The sequence below is a fragment of the Pongo abelii genome, chromosome X, assembly GCF_028885655.2.
Source record: "Pongo abelii isolate AG06213 chromosome X, NHGRI_mPonAbe1-v2.0_pri, whole genome shotgun sequence".
Classification (NCBI taxonomy): domain Eukaryota; kingdom Metazoa; phylum Chordata; class Mammalia; order Primates; family Hominidae; genus Pongo; species Pongo abelii.
The window spans coordinates 8,873,489-8,888,994 of record NC_072008.2 but is presented as its reverse complement, the minus strand read 5'-3'; the positions used below and the strand labels follow the sequence as shown (position 1 = coordinate 8,888,994).

Sequence of the window (15,506 nt, the reverse complement as noted above, 5' to 3'; positions counted from 1 at the left end):
ATGGCAGTCCTAGGAAGCTCATCCACAGGGTCAAGTCACATTGACTTGGCTCAGGGTGAGGGATTGAGGACATCCTCTATGAAAAAGCAAAACACTTGGAACCCAGGGAATGCAGTTGTGTGCTGTTTTCATTACAAGGCAACAGAGATCGTAGAGTCTGTGGGGGCATTGTTTATGTTCAGCTGGGAGCATTTGGAAAGCACTCGCTGTATGCCGTGGGACACAGTTGGAGGCATGTCCGCCAGGCAGCTTCTATCGTGAACTTGATAATTGTGTGAGCCACGGACAATGTAGTTTCTCAGACAGAGGCACAGGCTAAGTGCCATCAGCAAACTGAACAGACCCCCAAAAGGCAGAAAATGAATGATTAGGATTTATCGTGTATCTTGTGTTTAATACACACACACGCACACCCCAAAACTAAACAAAGCTCTTCCTGTATTTTTGACACCTTTGTGATTCTGGAAAGATTGCTTTACTCCACAACAATGAACACTTGGTTCTCCAGTGCTGGCTTGGTTCTGCAACTTCCAGCTCCCTTGAGCACTCATCTCTGCCCTGTTGAGAATGCCAACGGCTCTGCTCACAGCGAGTGGCAGCTCCACAGCACAGTTCACACCAGAAACCTGGCGGCATCCGTGGTGAGCATCTTCCTCATTACTCACATTCCTTCTCCAAGCCCTGCCAACTTTACCTTCTGAATATTCCTCAAGTACAACCAAGTCTTTTATCTGCGCTCTGATCTCTCTGGGGCAATGTGCAGTTCCTTCCTGCCTGGACAATGAGCAGAAAGCATGAAAACGTTTGGCCCTCCAGCCCCTGTCCCCATACAGCTAGAAAGATCATTTTCAACATGCCGAGTGAGTCATGTTCTACCTCCACTTCCCCACCCTGTCCTTGATAGTCTTACTGTTGGTTCCTCTTGCTCTTGGGATAGAGATTAGCTCCTTGTCATTAACTCTAAGCTCCAGCTCTGAGCACCTCTCCTGCCTGGTCTTACTTGGGGCAGGATCTGCGTTTTAGTTAATTCTTGTATCTCTAAGTCAAGAGCAGTTTTTGTTGGAGAAAATGCATTCAAAATATGCATTTCTTATGCAAATTTTGAACTGTTATTCAAAATAATAATTGAGTTCCCAGTTCATGGACTTTACTTTCTAGCAGGATGGAATTCTTAATTCCTTTGTGGTTCTGTATTCTGTGTCTTATCTTTCTCATAGCAAGCTTTAGGATGAAATGATCTCTCCTCCTTTCTCTAGAGGTGCAATGAAATTAAGCAATAAACAATGCATCCTAAAATCTGAATCTTCAGGGTAGAAGAAAAGAAAGACACTTGGAAATTCACACTACAGTAAAACCCATCAATATTCACGGCAGGGAAAGGTCAAATAGGAAAATCTTGAATTAACTTTAGATAAATATCAAGTGTGAAATTCATCAAAATAATTGGAAATCATGAAAACCTATACCATGATGTGATCATGGCTCCCAGTTCCATGCACTGTCTTTGTCAATAAAAGCAAGACTGATTCTAATTACCTCTTATATTTTGTCATGCTATTTCATTGTCTGTAATGATTCCATTTATTGATAACCATTAATATTTATTGAACTTTTATGATGCTTAAAGCTGTATATTTGCTTAGGTGATAATACAATACTGCATGTGTAAATTGATAAAATGTAATGTACAGTGCCATAAGTGAGTAAAATAGTGTTGAAGAGGAGCCTGCCTAGAAAGACAATGTGCAGGGCTGTGCTGTTCAATACGGTAACCACTCTTATGGTTATTTAAATTTAAATATAAATTAATTACCATTAAGTTAAATAAAAGATTCAGTCCCTAAGATGCATCATCCACATTTCAAGTGCTCCACAGCCACATATGGCTAGTGGCTACTTTACTGAACAGTGCAGGTAGAGAATTTTCCATTATCATGGGAAGTTCTGTTAGACAATGTGTGGCTAGGAGGTTTTGTGAACTGTGTCCTTAAAAGAAATAAACATTATGCTTCATTGTTTAAAAAAGAAAGTTAAACTGTATTAGCAGATTGGTAAGCAGAGAACTCATGATTTCTACTGTACGGATTAGTTAGAGCCTCCTTACTATGAAGGTTGAAGCTGAAGTGGAATAAAGACCTGATGGGCATTTGTGGAGAAGATTTCAGCCCCAGTAGAGACGGATGGTAGAATCTCCCAGGTAGACCTTTCTGGCTTCACAGCTCCACTAATGACCATGATAAAAATCCCTTTCCAAGAAGAATGTACTTCCACTTATGCACCCAGCACCTTCAATGAAATAAGTCCACGAATTCCTGAGCTATGCATCTCAACTCTCTAAGAATCCTCCCAATTCCCAAATTCTATGAAATAAAAATGTTTTTGATCATACAAAATCTACATCTAAAAAGAATTTGGGACAACAATACATATATAACCAATGTGCACACAGCTTGAAAACATTGTCTTCTCCGAGGGATGTTAAAACCAAAGATAGACTGGGCACAGTGGCTCACATCTGTAATCCCAACACTTTGGGGGGCCGAGGCAGGTGGATCATCTGAGGTCTGGAGCTCAAGACCAGCCTGGTCAACATGGTGAAACCCCATCTCTACTAAAAATAAAAAATATTAGCTGGGTGTGGTGGCGGGTGCCTGTAATCCTAGCTACTCGGGAGGCTGAGGCAGGAGAATCTCTTGAACCCGGGAGGCGGAGGTTGCAGTGAGCCACGATAGCACCATTGCACTCCAGCCTGGGCAACAAGAGCGAAACTCCATCTCAAAACAAACAAACAAACAAACAAAAAACAAAGATAGTGTGGACAGTGTTGTGTCCTGGGAAAGCTTATTTTCATGGTAAGCTCAAAGTAAAATGATTAATTCCTGGAAGATAGAATAGATATGAAATAGCATTCATGTTTGTAAAGGTGTTTTCTTGAATTATAACCATAACTATAATACCTGTTTAGGGTTATCCTAATGACTGACTTCATACTTTAAGTCCTTTATCTCTTTCTAACCATATTCTCAACAAGGTATTATGTTGAATAATAACTTCTTTTTCTTTCGTTGAAAACGTGGTCTGATTTCCTCTCTTTGACTAAAACCCCCATAATGTAAAAAGTCCAAATCAGGTACTAAGAAAATGCACAAATGAAAAATGTTTTAATATTGTTATGGGAATTTGTTATACATCCAAATCATATTATATCATCAGAAATCATAATAATACCATTATACTGTGCAATTATGTGCTTCAGTGGCAACTTATCATGTGTTTACTATAATTATACCATTCGACTAATTACAGCAATCATGCCATTTAGTGGCTGAATTCTTAGCTCTGAATTCCATTGATTGGGTGGACTTTATAATTCTATGAGGTTTTGTGCCTTGAATTTGATGAATGTAGGACTCGAATTTTGTGTTGCTAGCTTAAAAAAAATTCCAGCAATAATTTCAAGGTTTGGGGATGAATATGTTTATCATTTATCAAAATGTCCGAAGGAGGGCAAATTGCTGTTTTTCCATCACAAGCCTGGGCCCTAAAGCGGAGTGGGCTGTTAGACTAAGTCCTTGTCTGTAGAGCAGAGACTCATGTCTACATCACTCAGGAGCCAAAGGGTTAAAGTGACCTGACTGGTTGCCAAACTGAAAAGAGAAGTTAGTTTGGTTACTTAGTAAAATTAGTCAATCAGTTTGACTTTTTTCATTCCATTGATCACTTGCTAAACTAAATGGATTAGATGGACAAATTTTATTTGTTAGCACTGTACAGCTAAGAGTCCATAGAAGGGCACTCAACAATCGTCAACACATCCTGTAAATAGAGGTTCAGCTACAAAAATTAGTCCACATAACCTGTATTATCAAATATCTATTTCATGCAATGCACTATGTTACCTTATGAGAAAGGAACAAAGCCATTTCAGACACGAGTCCCATATTCACCCAGCATAACCTATCAAATAATCTTCTCAAGTTTGTGAGGCTGGGAAAAGATAGCTTTCCAAATGAAAATTACATAAAGTGCATCTTAAATTTCCTAATCAACTTGAGTGTTACTCTCCATACTTACCTCTGAGAAGGAAGCTAAGAAATCATTTGGGTGGGGTTAGATCTTCTAATCCTTCTGTTGAGTAACAGCTTCAGCAGGGTGGAGTGAAGTGAATCTTGCCAGTGTTTTCGGGCCCGGATCTGCAATTTGAAAACCGTTAGCCTTTGGAAAACTCACTAAATGTTCAAGCCTCAATTTTCTTATCTCTAATAAGGGAATGAAAGGTAGCTACTCTGCAGGACTTTTGTGAGGTTTAAGGGAGAATACCAACACTTTTTAAAATCTATGTATCCAAATATATAGAACTTTTACCCTCTGGGTTTCAAGAGGAAATACTTTAATAAGAAATTCACGTTCTTCCCCTGAGAAAGATCTTAGATGTGATGCAACTGTTTGCAGGGACATGAATATCTACAACTTTCTAGAGCATTTCCCATTAGATTAATATATTGAAATAAGCAAAAGCTTTGACATTAACGGCTCTGCTGAATTGTCTCTCTTTTTCAAAATCAGAATAACAGGGTTAGATGATCACATAAAACTGCTTGGGGGTGAGTCCCGGATTCTGGTGGGTTCTTCCACTCAGGCTTGGTGAAGCGCTTCCGGGTCTCCACTGGCTGCAGACCCTGGTGCGATGAGGACACTGAGGCCCAGAGAGGTTAAGTGACTTGGCCAAGGTCAAACAGCTAGTAAGTAGTGGAGCCAGGACTCAAACCCAGTCTAGGAACCATGTCCACTTTGTTTCCCTCACTCTTCCTTTGTGGGACTGAGACACTGTGGTTTAATCTGGATCGACCTTGTATGGAAGAGACAGAGCTGCAGCAGCAGGAACAGCAGCATCAGACCTGGCTCGAAAGCATCACAGAGAAAGACAACAATCTGGTTCCTATTGGCAAGCCAGCCTCAGAGCACTATGATGAAGAGGAAGAGGAGGATGATGAAGACAATGAGGATAGTGAAGAGGACTTAGAGGATGATGAGGACATGCGGGACATGGACAAGATGAATGACTACTATGAGTCACCTGATGACGGAGAGGTCAATGAGGTGGACGTGGAAGGCAACGAACAGGATCAGGACCAGTGGATGATCTAGGTAGACAAGGCAGGGTGCCCTCAGGGAGATTCTAGGCCAGCCCAACCTACCCTGCATCCCAACCCCCAGCCCTTGCCCACAGAACAAACTGATGGCCCCAGTGCCTGAAAGTGCCCTTAGGCACCTCCTCAGCTGCTGCCAGGATCTGGTCTCCTTGGCCTCTCCCAAGCCATCAGTCTGCACTTGAAATCCACAGAGCCTGAGCCCACTCCACCTTCCTGGCCAGTACCTCACCCCTTGGTTGCCAGGTCTGGTCTCTTTCTAAGTTTCTTTAATAAAGACAAAGGAGTGATTTCCCCCCAACATCCACACCCCCCCGCAAAAAAAAAAAAAAAAAATACTTGGAACTTGAAAGAAGATCTTAGGAAGAGTATCAAATATTTACCACTAATCAAAATTTGATAAACAACCTGAGAGCACAAAAGAATGTCATCCCATATCAACTTTAATATCTGGTATTTAGATTTCAATTTTTATTTCCAAGTTGCATTAGATCATTAATTAGTTATAAAGCAATTGAGTCTTATCATAATACCCGAGAAAGAAACAAGTGTAGGAGAATGCAGCACAGACATATCTTTTTAATTTGGTGGTGAAGTATTAATAATGAATAATAATTGACATTAATGGGTACTCATAAAATAGTTATTATTTTAGCATGTTCTGAATAAAACTTATAATGTATTCCATTCGATTATTCTGTATTACTAATTCAAGAGCAGCACAAATTACGAAACTGTGTCCTGCATATTTATTTGTTTCTTTTGGCTACTCTTGTCCTCTTAAGAGCTAATTTTTATTGGGACTAAGCTTTTACTCAGCTGTCATAAGCATCCAAAAACCCTTCAAGGGACAATTCAGAGTGGCTTTAGACAGCTATCTTTAGACTATGATCATGTTTTTCTGCCGAGTTTGTAAAATAATAATTCCCAAATGACAATAATGATTGCAATAGCCCAGCTATTCTATAAGCCACAGAACCGTGATAAAACAAAAACAATGAAATAGTACTTCCTCCAATATGTCAAGCACGAGCTTGCTTTCACTGCCCAGGAAGTCATTTGAACCTTGTTTATGCAACAATAAAAGATGATTGAATCCTGCTTTGTGCATTTATAGCCCAAGTCAAACATCAGTTGGAGCAGTAAGTTCTTGGAATGTCTTCAGTGAAAGGCACCTGAGCCCTCACCCGCTCACGTATCCCCCACCACTGCCTGGGTGATTTTCTCCTCTTGAGGTGTGATCAGCATCTGCCTGCATGCTTCCCTTGAACACTTCCCAAAGATGAGTCCAGCTGGTTGCCTTCTAAGTTTGAAGGCTTATGAAAGTCCTTAAAAATGGCTCCTAGACTGGACCTTATTCTAGATGTGGCTTGACAGGTGTAGAATATCATTGCCTTTCTTTCAACCAAACAATTCTTCCTTGTTGATGTAGCCTGAAAATGCATTTGTGGGTTTTGCTCGCCGTATTATTGTCTTCTAGGGTGTCTGTAATCATCCCTAAATGTAGAGGACCTTTCCTTGTTTTGCAAAACAGTGACATGTTTGAGCACCTAAATCACTCATCATTACTTTGCTTGGTACACGATGAGGGTCAATCATACTGATCTACAAAGTTGGGTCATTTTTTTTTCCTTCAGTAAAATTTTCACTGTTTGTTTCTTTCATTAGGGGTATGGAATGTCAGGTGTTAAGTTTAGTCAGCCCGGGATTTGATTTCTGGTTTATCCGTTGAGTAGCTAACTATGGGTAATTTTACAGGCTTCCCATACTCTTTACATTTTTTACTTAAAAAATGGATAAATTAGTTTGTGTCTCAAAGGATTGTTGCAATCAAGAAAGTTGATAATGAATGTAAAGTGCTTACCGCAATACCTAGGGCATAATAGTTACATAATAAAAGCTGTAATTGCTTCTTTTTCAATTATTCTGGTAGCTTCCAGAGAAAATCAATTTCTTTATACCCAATCTCTGTTCCTATCCTGTATTTTTCATGTATTTTGTTCTTTTTGTCTGAATCCTTAGAGTATCTCGTTATCTATTTCATTGATTTAGCTTTTTCTCTACGCCAGTTTGGATCTTTTGCTATCCAGTGCAGGTTTTAATTCTGCTTTTGTAATTTTGGTTTCCTTGAAAGCGATATGGCCTGTATCTCTGAGTTTATGTTTTCACTTCCACTGGTATTTGCATCTCATTCTGTTATGTTTTCCATTTTCACTTGTTCTCTTCTTGGGGACTTTCTGCCTGTTTGTCCCAGGAGCCTCTTGATTCTGGTAGGAGATGTAATTCTTAAACGTTTTGTTCTAGTTTGTATGGTAAGCACTTTTGCTACTAGAAGTTTCCTTTCTTGAGATTTAAAAAGTTCCATGTTCATTTTCTCTTTTCTTATTTCTGAAGAAGCAATCAATCTACCTTTGGTATTTGTCAACAGAATGAAAAAAGGGAGTCCCTTGGGCTTCACTGACCTGCTATGCAAAGGCCTGCACCAGGGATTGGCAAACTTTATCTGTAAAGGGCCAGAGAGGAAATATTTTACGCTTTGCTGTTGTGGTTATTCAACTCTGCTGATGTAGCATAAAGGCAACCAAAACATGTAAATGAGTGGGCATGGCTCTATCCAGATAAAACTTTATTTGCAAAAACAAGCAGCAGGCCAGACCTGCTCTCGGTTATAGTTCACTGACCCCTGGTCTTGACTGTCAACTCCTTGAAGGCAAGAAGCTTTTCTGTTTCGTTCACTTCTGTGTCTGAAGCACCCAGGACAGTTCCTAGCTCATCTTAGACCTCAGTAAATACTAATTGAGCAGCTGAATTATTATTTTATGATGAGTAGCTGGAAGAGGGAATGTGCACTTCCCCTGGCCCTATTTCCTCCATCATCTTGTGTGGATCTGCTGAAATATCTCAGGGGAGGGTCTGGCTTTCCCCTTGTGGCTGACTTTGGTTGTGTTGCAATGGCCAGTTGCATGTGTCAACTGGGCTTGACCAGCTGTTTGGCCAAACACTAGTCTAGATGTTGCTGTGAAGGTGTTTTTTAGACATGATTACTTTTAAAGCATTCGACTTTAAGTGAATCAGATTACCCTCCAATATGTAACCCTCCAACCTTATTCATTTGGTTGAAGGCCTTAAGAGCAAAGACTGAGGTCTCCCAAAGAAAAAGGAATTCTGCTGCAACAGGGAAATTCTGCAGAGTTTCTAATTTTCAAACTCATGACTGCAACATCCAATCTTACCTGAATCTCCAGACTGCCTATTTGCCCTGAAGATTTCCAACTTATCATCCCCTCAAACTGGATGAAGCAATTCTTTAAAATCAATCAATATATCTATATCTATCATCTATGTATCTGTCATCTATCTATCTATCATTTATCTATCTATTCATGTATCCTATCTATCTACCTATCATCTGTCCACCTACCTACCTACCTACCTACCTACCTATCTATCTATTATTGGTTCTGTTTCTACAGATAACTTTTATACATATATTGATGGAATACGTGAAATAGCGTGTCCCCAGCCTTCACTGTGAAGGGCCTGCTTTTGTCTCTGACAACCCTCTCCTTACTTCCATCAGTGAGGCCCACACCAGATGCAGGTCCATACTAGATGTGCATGATCTGTCAGGATTCTCCCTGCCCCATTCATTGCCTTCCCAAAGCTGCAGTCTCCAGTGAATGTAGACATAAAGCAGTGAGCAACAGATGGGGCAAGGGAGAGGAGGGGAGCCCTTCTGCAGCATGGGACCATATGTGCCAAGGGCAGGCTTGTTCTGTTTTTTTTTTTTTTTCTTTTATTTTATTTTATTTTATTTTATTTTTTCTTTTTATTATTATTATTATTATTATTATTATTATTATTATTATTATTATACTTTAGGCTCTATTCTGTTTTATCTTTTCTTCGCATTCCCTTTTTCTTTCTTCATGGTTCTGTATAAGGGCCAGGCTTTCCTCTATTCCTTGTTCCCCGAAAGAGGAGCAGAAGGGCCTCCTAGAGAAGTGCCCAGAGCTGGGCTGGGAGGAGCATCCCCGTCAGCCCCAGAGCTCCCTCTTCCAGCATATCCAGCCTGCTTGACTGGGCTCTGCAGGTTAGTGGTGCTCGATGGTCCAACTCATATTCAATTCAGGAGAGAGGGCTTGGGGGTCACACTTGGGCAACCAACCTAGGCCATGTCTCCAATCTAGCTTTCACCAGAGAAGCATGAATTCTATAGATTATTAAGCACTGGCTTGGCCACAAAATATATATATATATATTATTCTCATTTGGAAACCAGTTCTTTTAAGGAATCCTAAAGAGAAGGAGGACGTCCTAACACTTGAGGAAGCCTTCTACAATGTTCTCAGACAAGGAAATTTATCTCCGATCTGGAATCTTCTAATTATCCTGCTTGCTTTTCTGTAACAGTAATGATCACAACTTTTGCACACATACCCTAACTAGAAGGCTCTGTGAGAGAGATAAATATCAAAGCATCCTCTTTTATTTACCATCATCTAGTAGGTGCCTATCATAGTCCCTGTCTTTGGTAGTAATTGCTATATGAGTACTTACAGTACTTATATGCTATCTAGGTAATTTCTGAATGAATGGATGCATATTTGGCTACGTGGATGGTTCTACTAGGATCTTTCTTTCTGGTAGCATAGTAATTAAGGACATGATGGTACATTTCCATTATTTATTTAAAATGTAACCAGGAATTAGTGTGATGTAGAAAAGTAGGTAGTTTCTTGAACATAACCTTCTTCATCCCCTTTTGGAAAACTGGGGTGTTTTCCTGAGTCTACAGTTTCACTCCTATCTATCTCTCTCAGTTTTTCTTTCTTTTTTTTTTCTTTTGTATTTTCTGTAGTGACAGAGTCTTGCCATGTTGCCCAGGCTGGTATTGAACTCTTGGGCTCAAGCAATTCTCCTGCCTCGTCCTCCCAAAGTATGGGGATTACAAGTGTGAGCCACCATGCCCGGCCTCCGTCTGGTTTCCTGAGGGTGTGTCTATGTTCATGTCTTCAAATCTTCCTGATGAGCTGCAATAGACTCAGTCTGAGCATAGGCGTAATTTCTTTGAAGCAATCTAATACTCCTTTACGCTCACTCCTAGTGGACTTCAGTTTCCTCTGACTCATGTTTTCCTCTATATCCACTCTGAGGATTATTCACCTACACATTCAAGACACAATAATAAAGAACTGTAAAGCTTTCTTTGTGCTTCATTTAACACTATTTCATCAGCCCCAAGCACTGAATCTATCTCTATCTCCTTTGCTCCACTTTTTCTGCTTCAAATATAGCTTTCAAAATAGTTTTGCTCACAGAATTTTTGCCAAACTTGCTAAATGTTTCCTGGGATTTACCATCTGGTATACGCTTTGGAATGGGGAGGAAAAAAAAAACAGTGTGGAAATATGCAATAGGATTATGATTTAGGAGGATAAAGCAAAAGTTCCATTTGCCATTGTGCACAAGGTCTAGTGAGTGACAAAGACCCCCAAGGTCGTGGAAGTGACAGGATTTGGAAGCCAGCATGAATAGCAGTAATCTAGAAAACCTGGAATATCTCCTTGCTACCTGAGCTGATCTAGCATTCCAAGTGAGCAAGTAGGAATTATGGGAGGGGATTGGAAGGGAAGGTTACTTTGAAGGGAAGCATCTCTTCCAACCACCCATTCTGCTCAGACTACAACTTCTTTTCATTTTAGAAAAGCATTTCTCTTATTCTGTAGCACATGTATGGTTATAAAAAATTAATAACATAGTTTACATTAATTTTGTGCATTTGGTGGTTGCAAACTGAAGTATATGCTTTTTGCAAGATGGTGTATTATTTGCTATTGCTGCATGACAAATGACCACCAACTTAGCGGCTTACAGCAACACCAATTGCTGTCTCACAGTTTCCACGAGTCAGGCATCTGGGAATGGGTTACCTGGGCTCTCTGTTCACTTCTCACCAGGTTGAAACCAAGATGTCAGCTGGACTGTGTCCTTTTCTCATAATCATGCTCACAGTTTCATTCTCAGCTCACAGGGTTGTTGGCAGAACACATTTCCCTCTAGCTGTGTGTTTGAGGTTTCTCCTTTCCTGCTGGTCATCTCCCAAGGCCTTGTTCAGCTAGTAGCTGCCTGAAGCTTCTTGCCACATGGTCCCCATAGGCAGTTTACAACATGGCTGTTTGCTTTCTTTGTTAAGTAGAACAGCTTCTGCTGCTACTTCTTGTCACTTTTAGGGGCTCAGCTGGCTTGATCAGTCCCACCCAGATGATCTTCCTTTTGATTAATTCAGTGCAAGCTGATTAGAGATGGAATCACTGGAGTGGCATCCATCACATTTACTGGTACTGCCTATCCTCAAGGAGAGGGGATTACATAGGGTATATATACCAGGGGCTGGGAATCTTAGGGTGCATCTTAGAATTCTGCCTGCCTCAGGTAACAAGAAGGGGGGAAATGGGATACAGGTCTGATGGGGAAAGCTGATAGGTTTCATCTTGAAAGCCTGGACATGGCTGCCTGGAGAAGGATCGTGAGACTATACCAAGGGCTAGAAGGGAAAGTGCAGCAGGGACTGATGGGAGGTGTTACCTGGCCCACACTTGTCTGTTTTGGTCAATGGTATCAACCTATGGACTGTGCCTCTAGAGGTGTAGCAGAGTTATTGCAAGAAGGATTTGCATGCATATAGGCATCAAAGCAGTTTTTGTAGATTGAATAAATAGTAGATTTTACACACTTGCATAATTTTCAGAGGTATCTTATGGTATATGAGTTTTCTATTGCTGCAGTAACAAATTACCACACACTTAGTGGCTCAAAACAACTCAAATTTATCACTCTACAATTCTGGGGGTAAGAAGTCTGAAATGGGTCTCAATGAGTTGAAACCTAACTTTGGCAGGGCTGGTTCTTCCTGGAGGCTCCAGGTAAGAATCTGCTTTTCCATGTCTTTCCAACCACTAGGGACTACATGTGTTCCTTGTCCGGCAGCTCCTTCCTCCACCATCAAAGGTGTTAACCTGAAATAATCAAAGGGATCAGAATCCAAATTTAAAGAGTTTATTCAAGAGCAAAGTTCGAATTTGTCCTCTTGGGAAATACAAACTCCAAAGGAATGGAGTCAGTGCTCAGAGGTGGAGAGGTCAGGGTTTCACACTCATTTAGATAAATACAAAGAAGTTTACCTTGATTACAACACTTTCACATAAGACTGGGTTATGAGTTGCAGTAATTTTGATTTGTTACAGCTTATTCCTTTTAAGGAAAGGCATATTTAACCGTCCACATTAAGCCAGACATGGTGGCTTGTGCCTGTAGTCCCAGCTACCCGAGAGGCTGAAGTAGGATTACTTGAGCCTAGGAGTTCAAGGTTGCAGTGAGCTGTGATCACACCCCTGCACTGAGCTACAGAATGAGACCCTGTCTCTAAAAAAAAAATTTTTTAATTTAAAAAAATTCTGTCTTAAGCAATTTGATAGCCATGGGATCTTTTGCACCATCTGGTCTGAGTTGTGTGCAAGAAAAGAAAGAAGGCAGTTAATCTATAATAAAAGGTTAGTAATTAAGAGTGAAAGGGTCTTCTCTCTGGTGCCATTTACTCTTTCACAACATTTTACAAAACAAGGAAAACTTAGGAAGAGGGTTAATTTATCATCGGTGAAGCAAAGGTTACAGCTGCTGGCTGCATGACTCAGATCTCACAATCACATTCCTTCAAGCCTCAAAATAATTTAACATTCCAACAGCTTCAATTTGATGAATTTATTTTCACAAAGGGCATCACTTCAATCTCCGCCCCCATCATTATGTCTTCTTTTTCTGACTCTGACCCACTTGCCTCCCTCTAATGAGGACCTCTGTGATTATACTGGTCCATGCAAATAGTCCAGGATCACCTCCCTTACTTAAAGTCAGCTGATTACAAACTTTAACCACAACTACAAAATACCTTTTGCTATACCAAAATAGCAACACCTAGATTGGCGTTTGATTGGATAACAGGGAACTGTAGCCTAACTGCATTGACTTGTAAAACTGAACATCACAGATGGGATGAACAAAATACAAACTTATTTTTAAAGGTATTGCAGGATTTTTAAGATTATGTACCTTATCAACTGTGACTCTTATAACTGTGGCCACAGGGGAGTGGCCCTGAATTCTTCCGATGCTATTCAATTGTATTTATGCTGTAACAGAATGAACAGGGACACTGATCAATGAGAGAAGGAGAGCATTTCCGGGAAAGGCGGAAGCTCCTGAGACCCTAGAATTCGCCATCAAGGCACCAAGGACTCATTCACACACCTCAGAATGGGTAGAAGAGAGGAAGGGAAACAGAGAGATGAGAGGCAGCTGAAGACAAACGTCACCCAACTTGCCATTTTGTAAAGCTTTGTTCCTCCTTCTGTTACCTTATCCTACTTTATCCTGAATTTTATTTACTTTGGTCTTAGCTCAAAATGCAACATGAGGCTGTCATCAGAAATTTAATGCATTAGCATTCAACGTCTTCTGAAATGTACTGCCTGAAAATCACAAGGAAAATGAGGAGAACAATGATTCTGCCTCCCCTCTACTGAGCAATTAAATGTGATGAATATGTCATAAGCAATGGTGAATGTTGGAATTAATAAGCTGAAATGTCGATGCATGACTATTTGTATGCTTGACATCTCATAATTACATCATTTATCATAAAAAATCTGGCAATCTTAAATAGAGAGCATTTATAATTAATTTTCTTGCCCTGGAAAGTCCAATTCATTCCACAGTCAAAAAGAGTCAGTGTTAATTTCTTTTCTATCAGCTGCAGGCCACAAGTTAATGTATTAAAATCAGAACATTTACAATAACAGACTAATTAAATTATTTCCTCTACTGTAGCAGAAAAATGCATGGTTCTTATGCTGATAATCAGTCACCACAATAAATGCCATTTAATTCTCCTTGAAAGTCAAATACTTCCTAATGGCAATTTTAAACTGTCAAGTAGGTTGAGAAATTCAGTTTGTTCGAGTAATAAAGAATATTGACTTTTGCATATCATTATTGTTAATATTCTTTAAGAGAGACTAATAGGAAACTCATTCAAATAATGTTTGCCAATAAATGAGTTTGAGTCATCAACAAATGAATGAAGCAGACAAAAGTTATCTCAGTTCTACAGAATAATGAGTGCAGATTTTGAAATGTTTGTGCTGATACACTTTCTCTGACAAATATGATCCAGTAAACAAGGTACATATTTCAAAATAGAAACACAGGGCATGACAGCTTTCCAGCTGAGGGCAAGATCTGGGTCACCAGAAGCAAGAGAAGAAATGTGAGTATACTCGTTCTGAATGTTCAAAAATATGGCAAAAGAAAATAAGTTGTCTAGAATAGTTGTTCTGAAAACATAAGCAGGAAAAAAGTATGACAAAGATGGTGTCTATGGATCAAAGATGTCTAGATGTGTTCTAAAACCATAAGAAAAGAGTGAGTGCGTCAAGAAGCTGATTTTGTGCATAACATGACAAGAATGAGAATGACATAATGACACAAATCTATTTCAGGTCCCCCAAAAGGAAAGAGAATATATATTTTGGTGGCTGTGGTTTAAGATCTAAAAACTTTCAAGTTATCTCATCAATCTCTGGTAGAAAACAAATCTACCAGATAATTCTGAGGCTACACTGAAAACATTTTCTTCATAAAAGATGTAAAAGGCTCATCAGAGAAGATGGCTTTTTTTTTTTTTGAAACTGAGTTTCACTCTTGTTGCCCAGGCTGGAGTGCAATGGCGCGATCTCGGCTCACCACAACCTCTTCCTCCTGGGTTCAAGCAATTCTCCTTCCTCAGCCTCCCAAGTAGCTGGGATTACAGGCATGCACCACCACACCTGGCTAATTTTTGTATTTTTAATAGAGATGGGGTTTCTCCATGTTGGTCAGGCTGGTCTCGAACTCCCGACCTCAGGTGATCCACCCATCTTGGCCTCCCAAAGTGCTGGGATTACAGGCGAAGATGGCTTTCTTGATACATCTAGTATTTGGCAAATTGCCTGGCATATAACAGGTGTTCCCTATACACTGGTGGCACAAGTGTAATTCCTTCCATGATTCATTATTTATTAATCAATGTCACATGGTAAGCCAGCCAGTTTTCCATATATCTCCCTTACGTTGCAACAGCTCTGCAATGTTGGTTGGCATCATTGTTAAAATGTTACAGATGGAGAGGTTGACATTCAGAAATGTTCATGAGAGTCAAACAGGCTGGCACTTGGCAAAGAGGGATCTCAATCCAACCACTTTCCTCCACCTCCAGACTCAACACTTCCCAGTTGCCTGCTATGTGTGACGATTGCAATC

At 40.1% G+C, this 15,506-nt stretch overlaps 1 protein-coding gene across 1 annotated transcript; it reads left to right on the top strand.

Moving 5' to 3' along the window:
• Positions 1-4,755: 4,755 nt before the first annotated feature.
• Positions 4,756-5,221, top strand: LOC100441788 (anaphase-promoting complex subunit 15-like). The gene has a single exon (XM_054544315.1). The coding sequence runs from the start codon at positions 4,783-4,785 to the stop codon at positions 5,146-5,148; it is 366 nt and encodes a 121-aa protein (XP_054400290.1). The 5' UTR covers positions 4,756-4,782; the 3' UTR covers positions 5,149-5,221.
• The last annotated feature ends 10,285 nt before the right edge of the window (positions 5,222-15,506 follow it).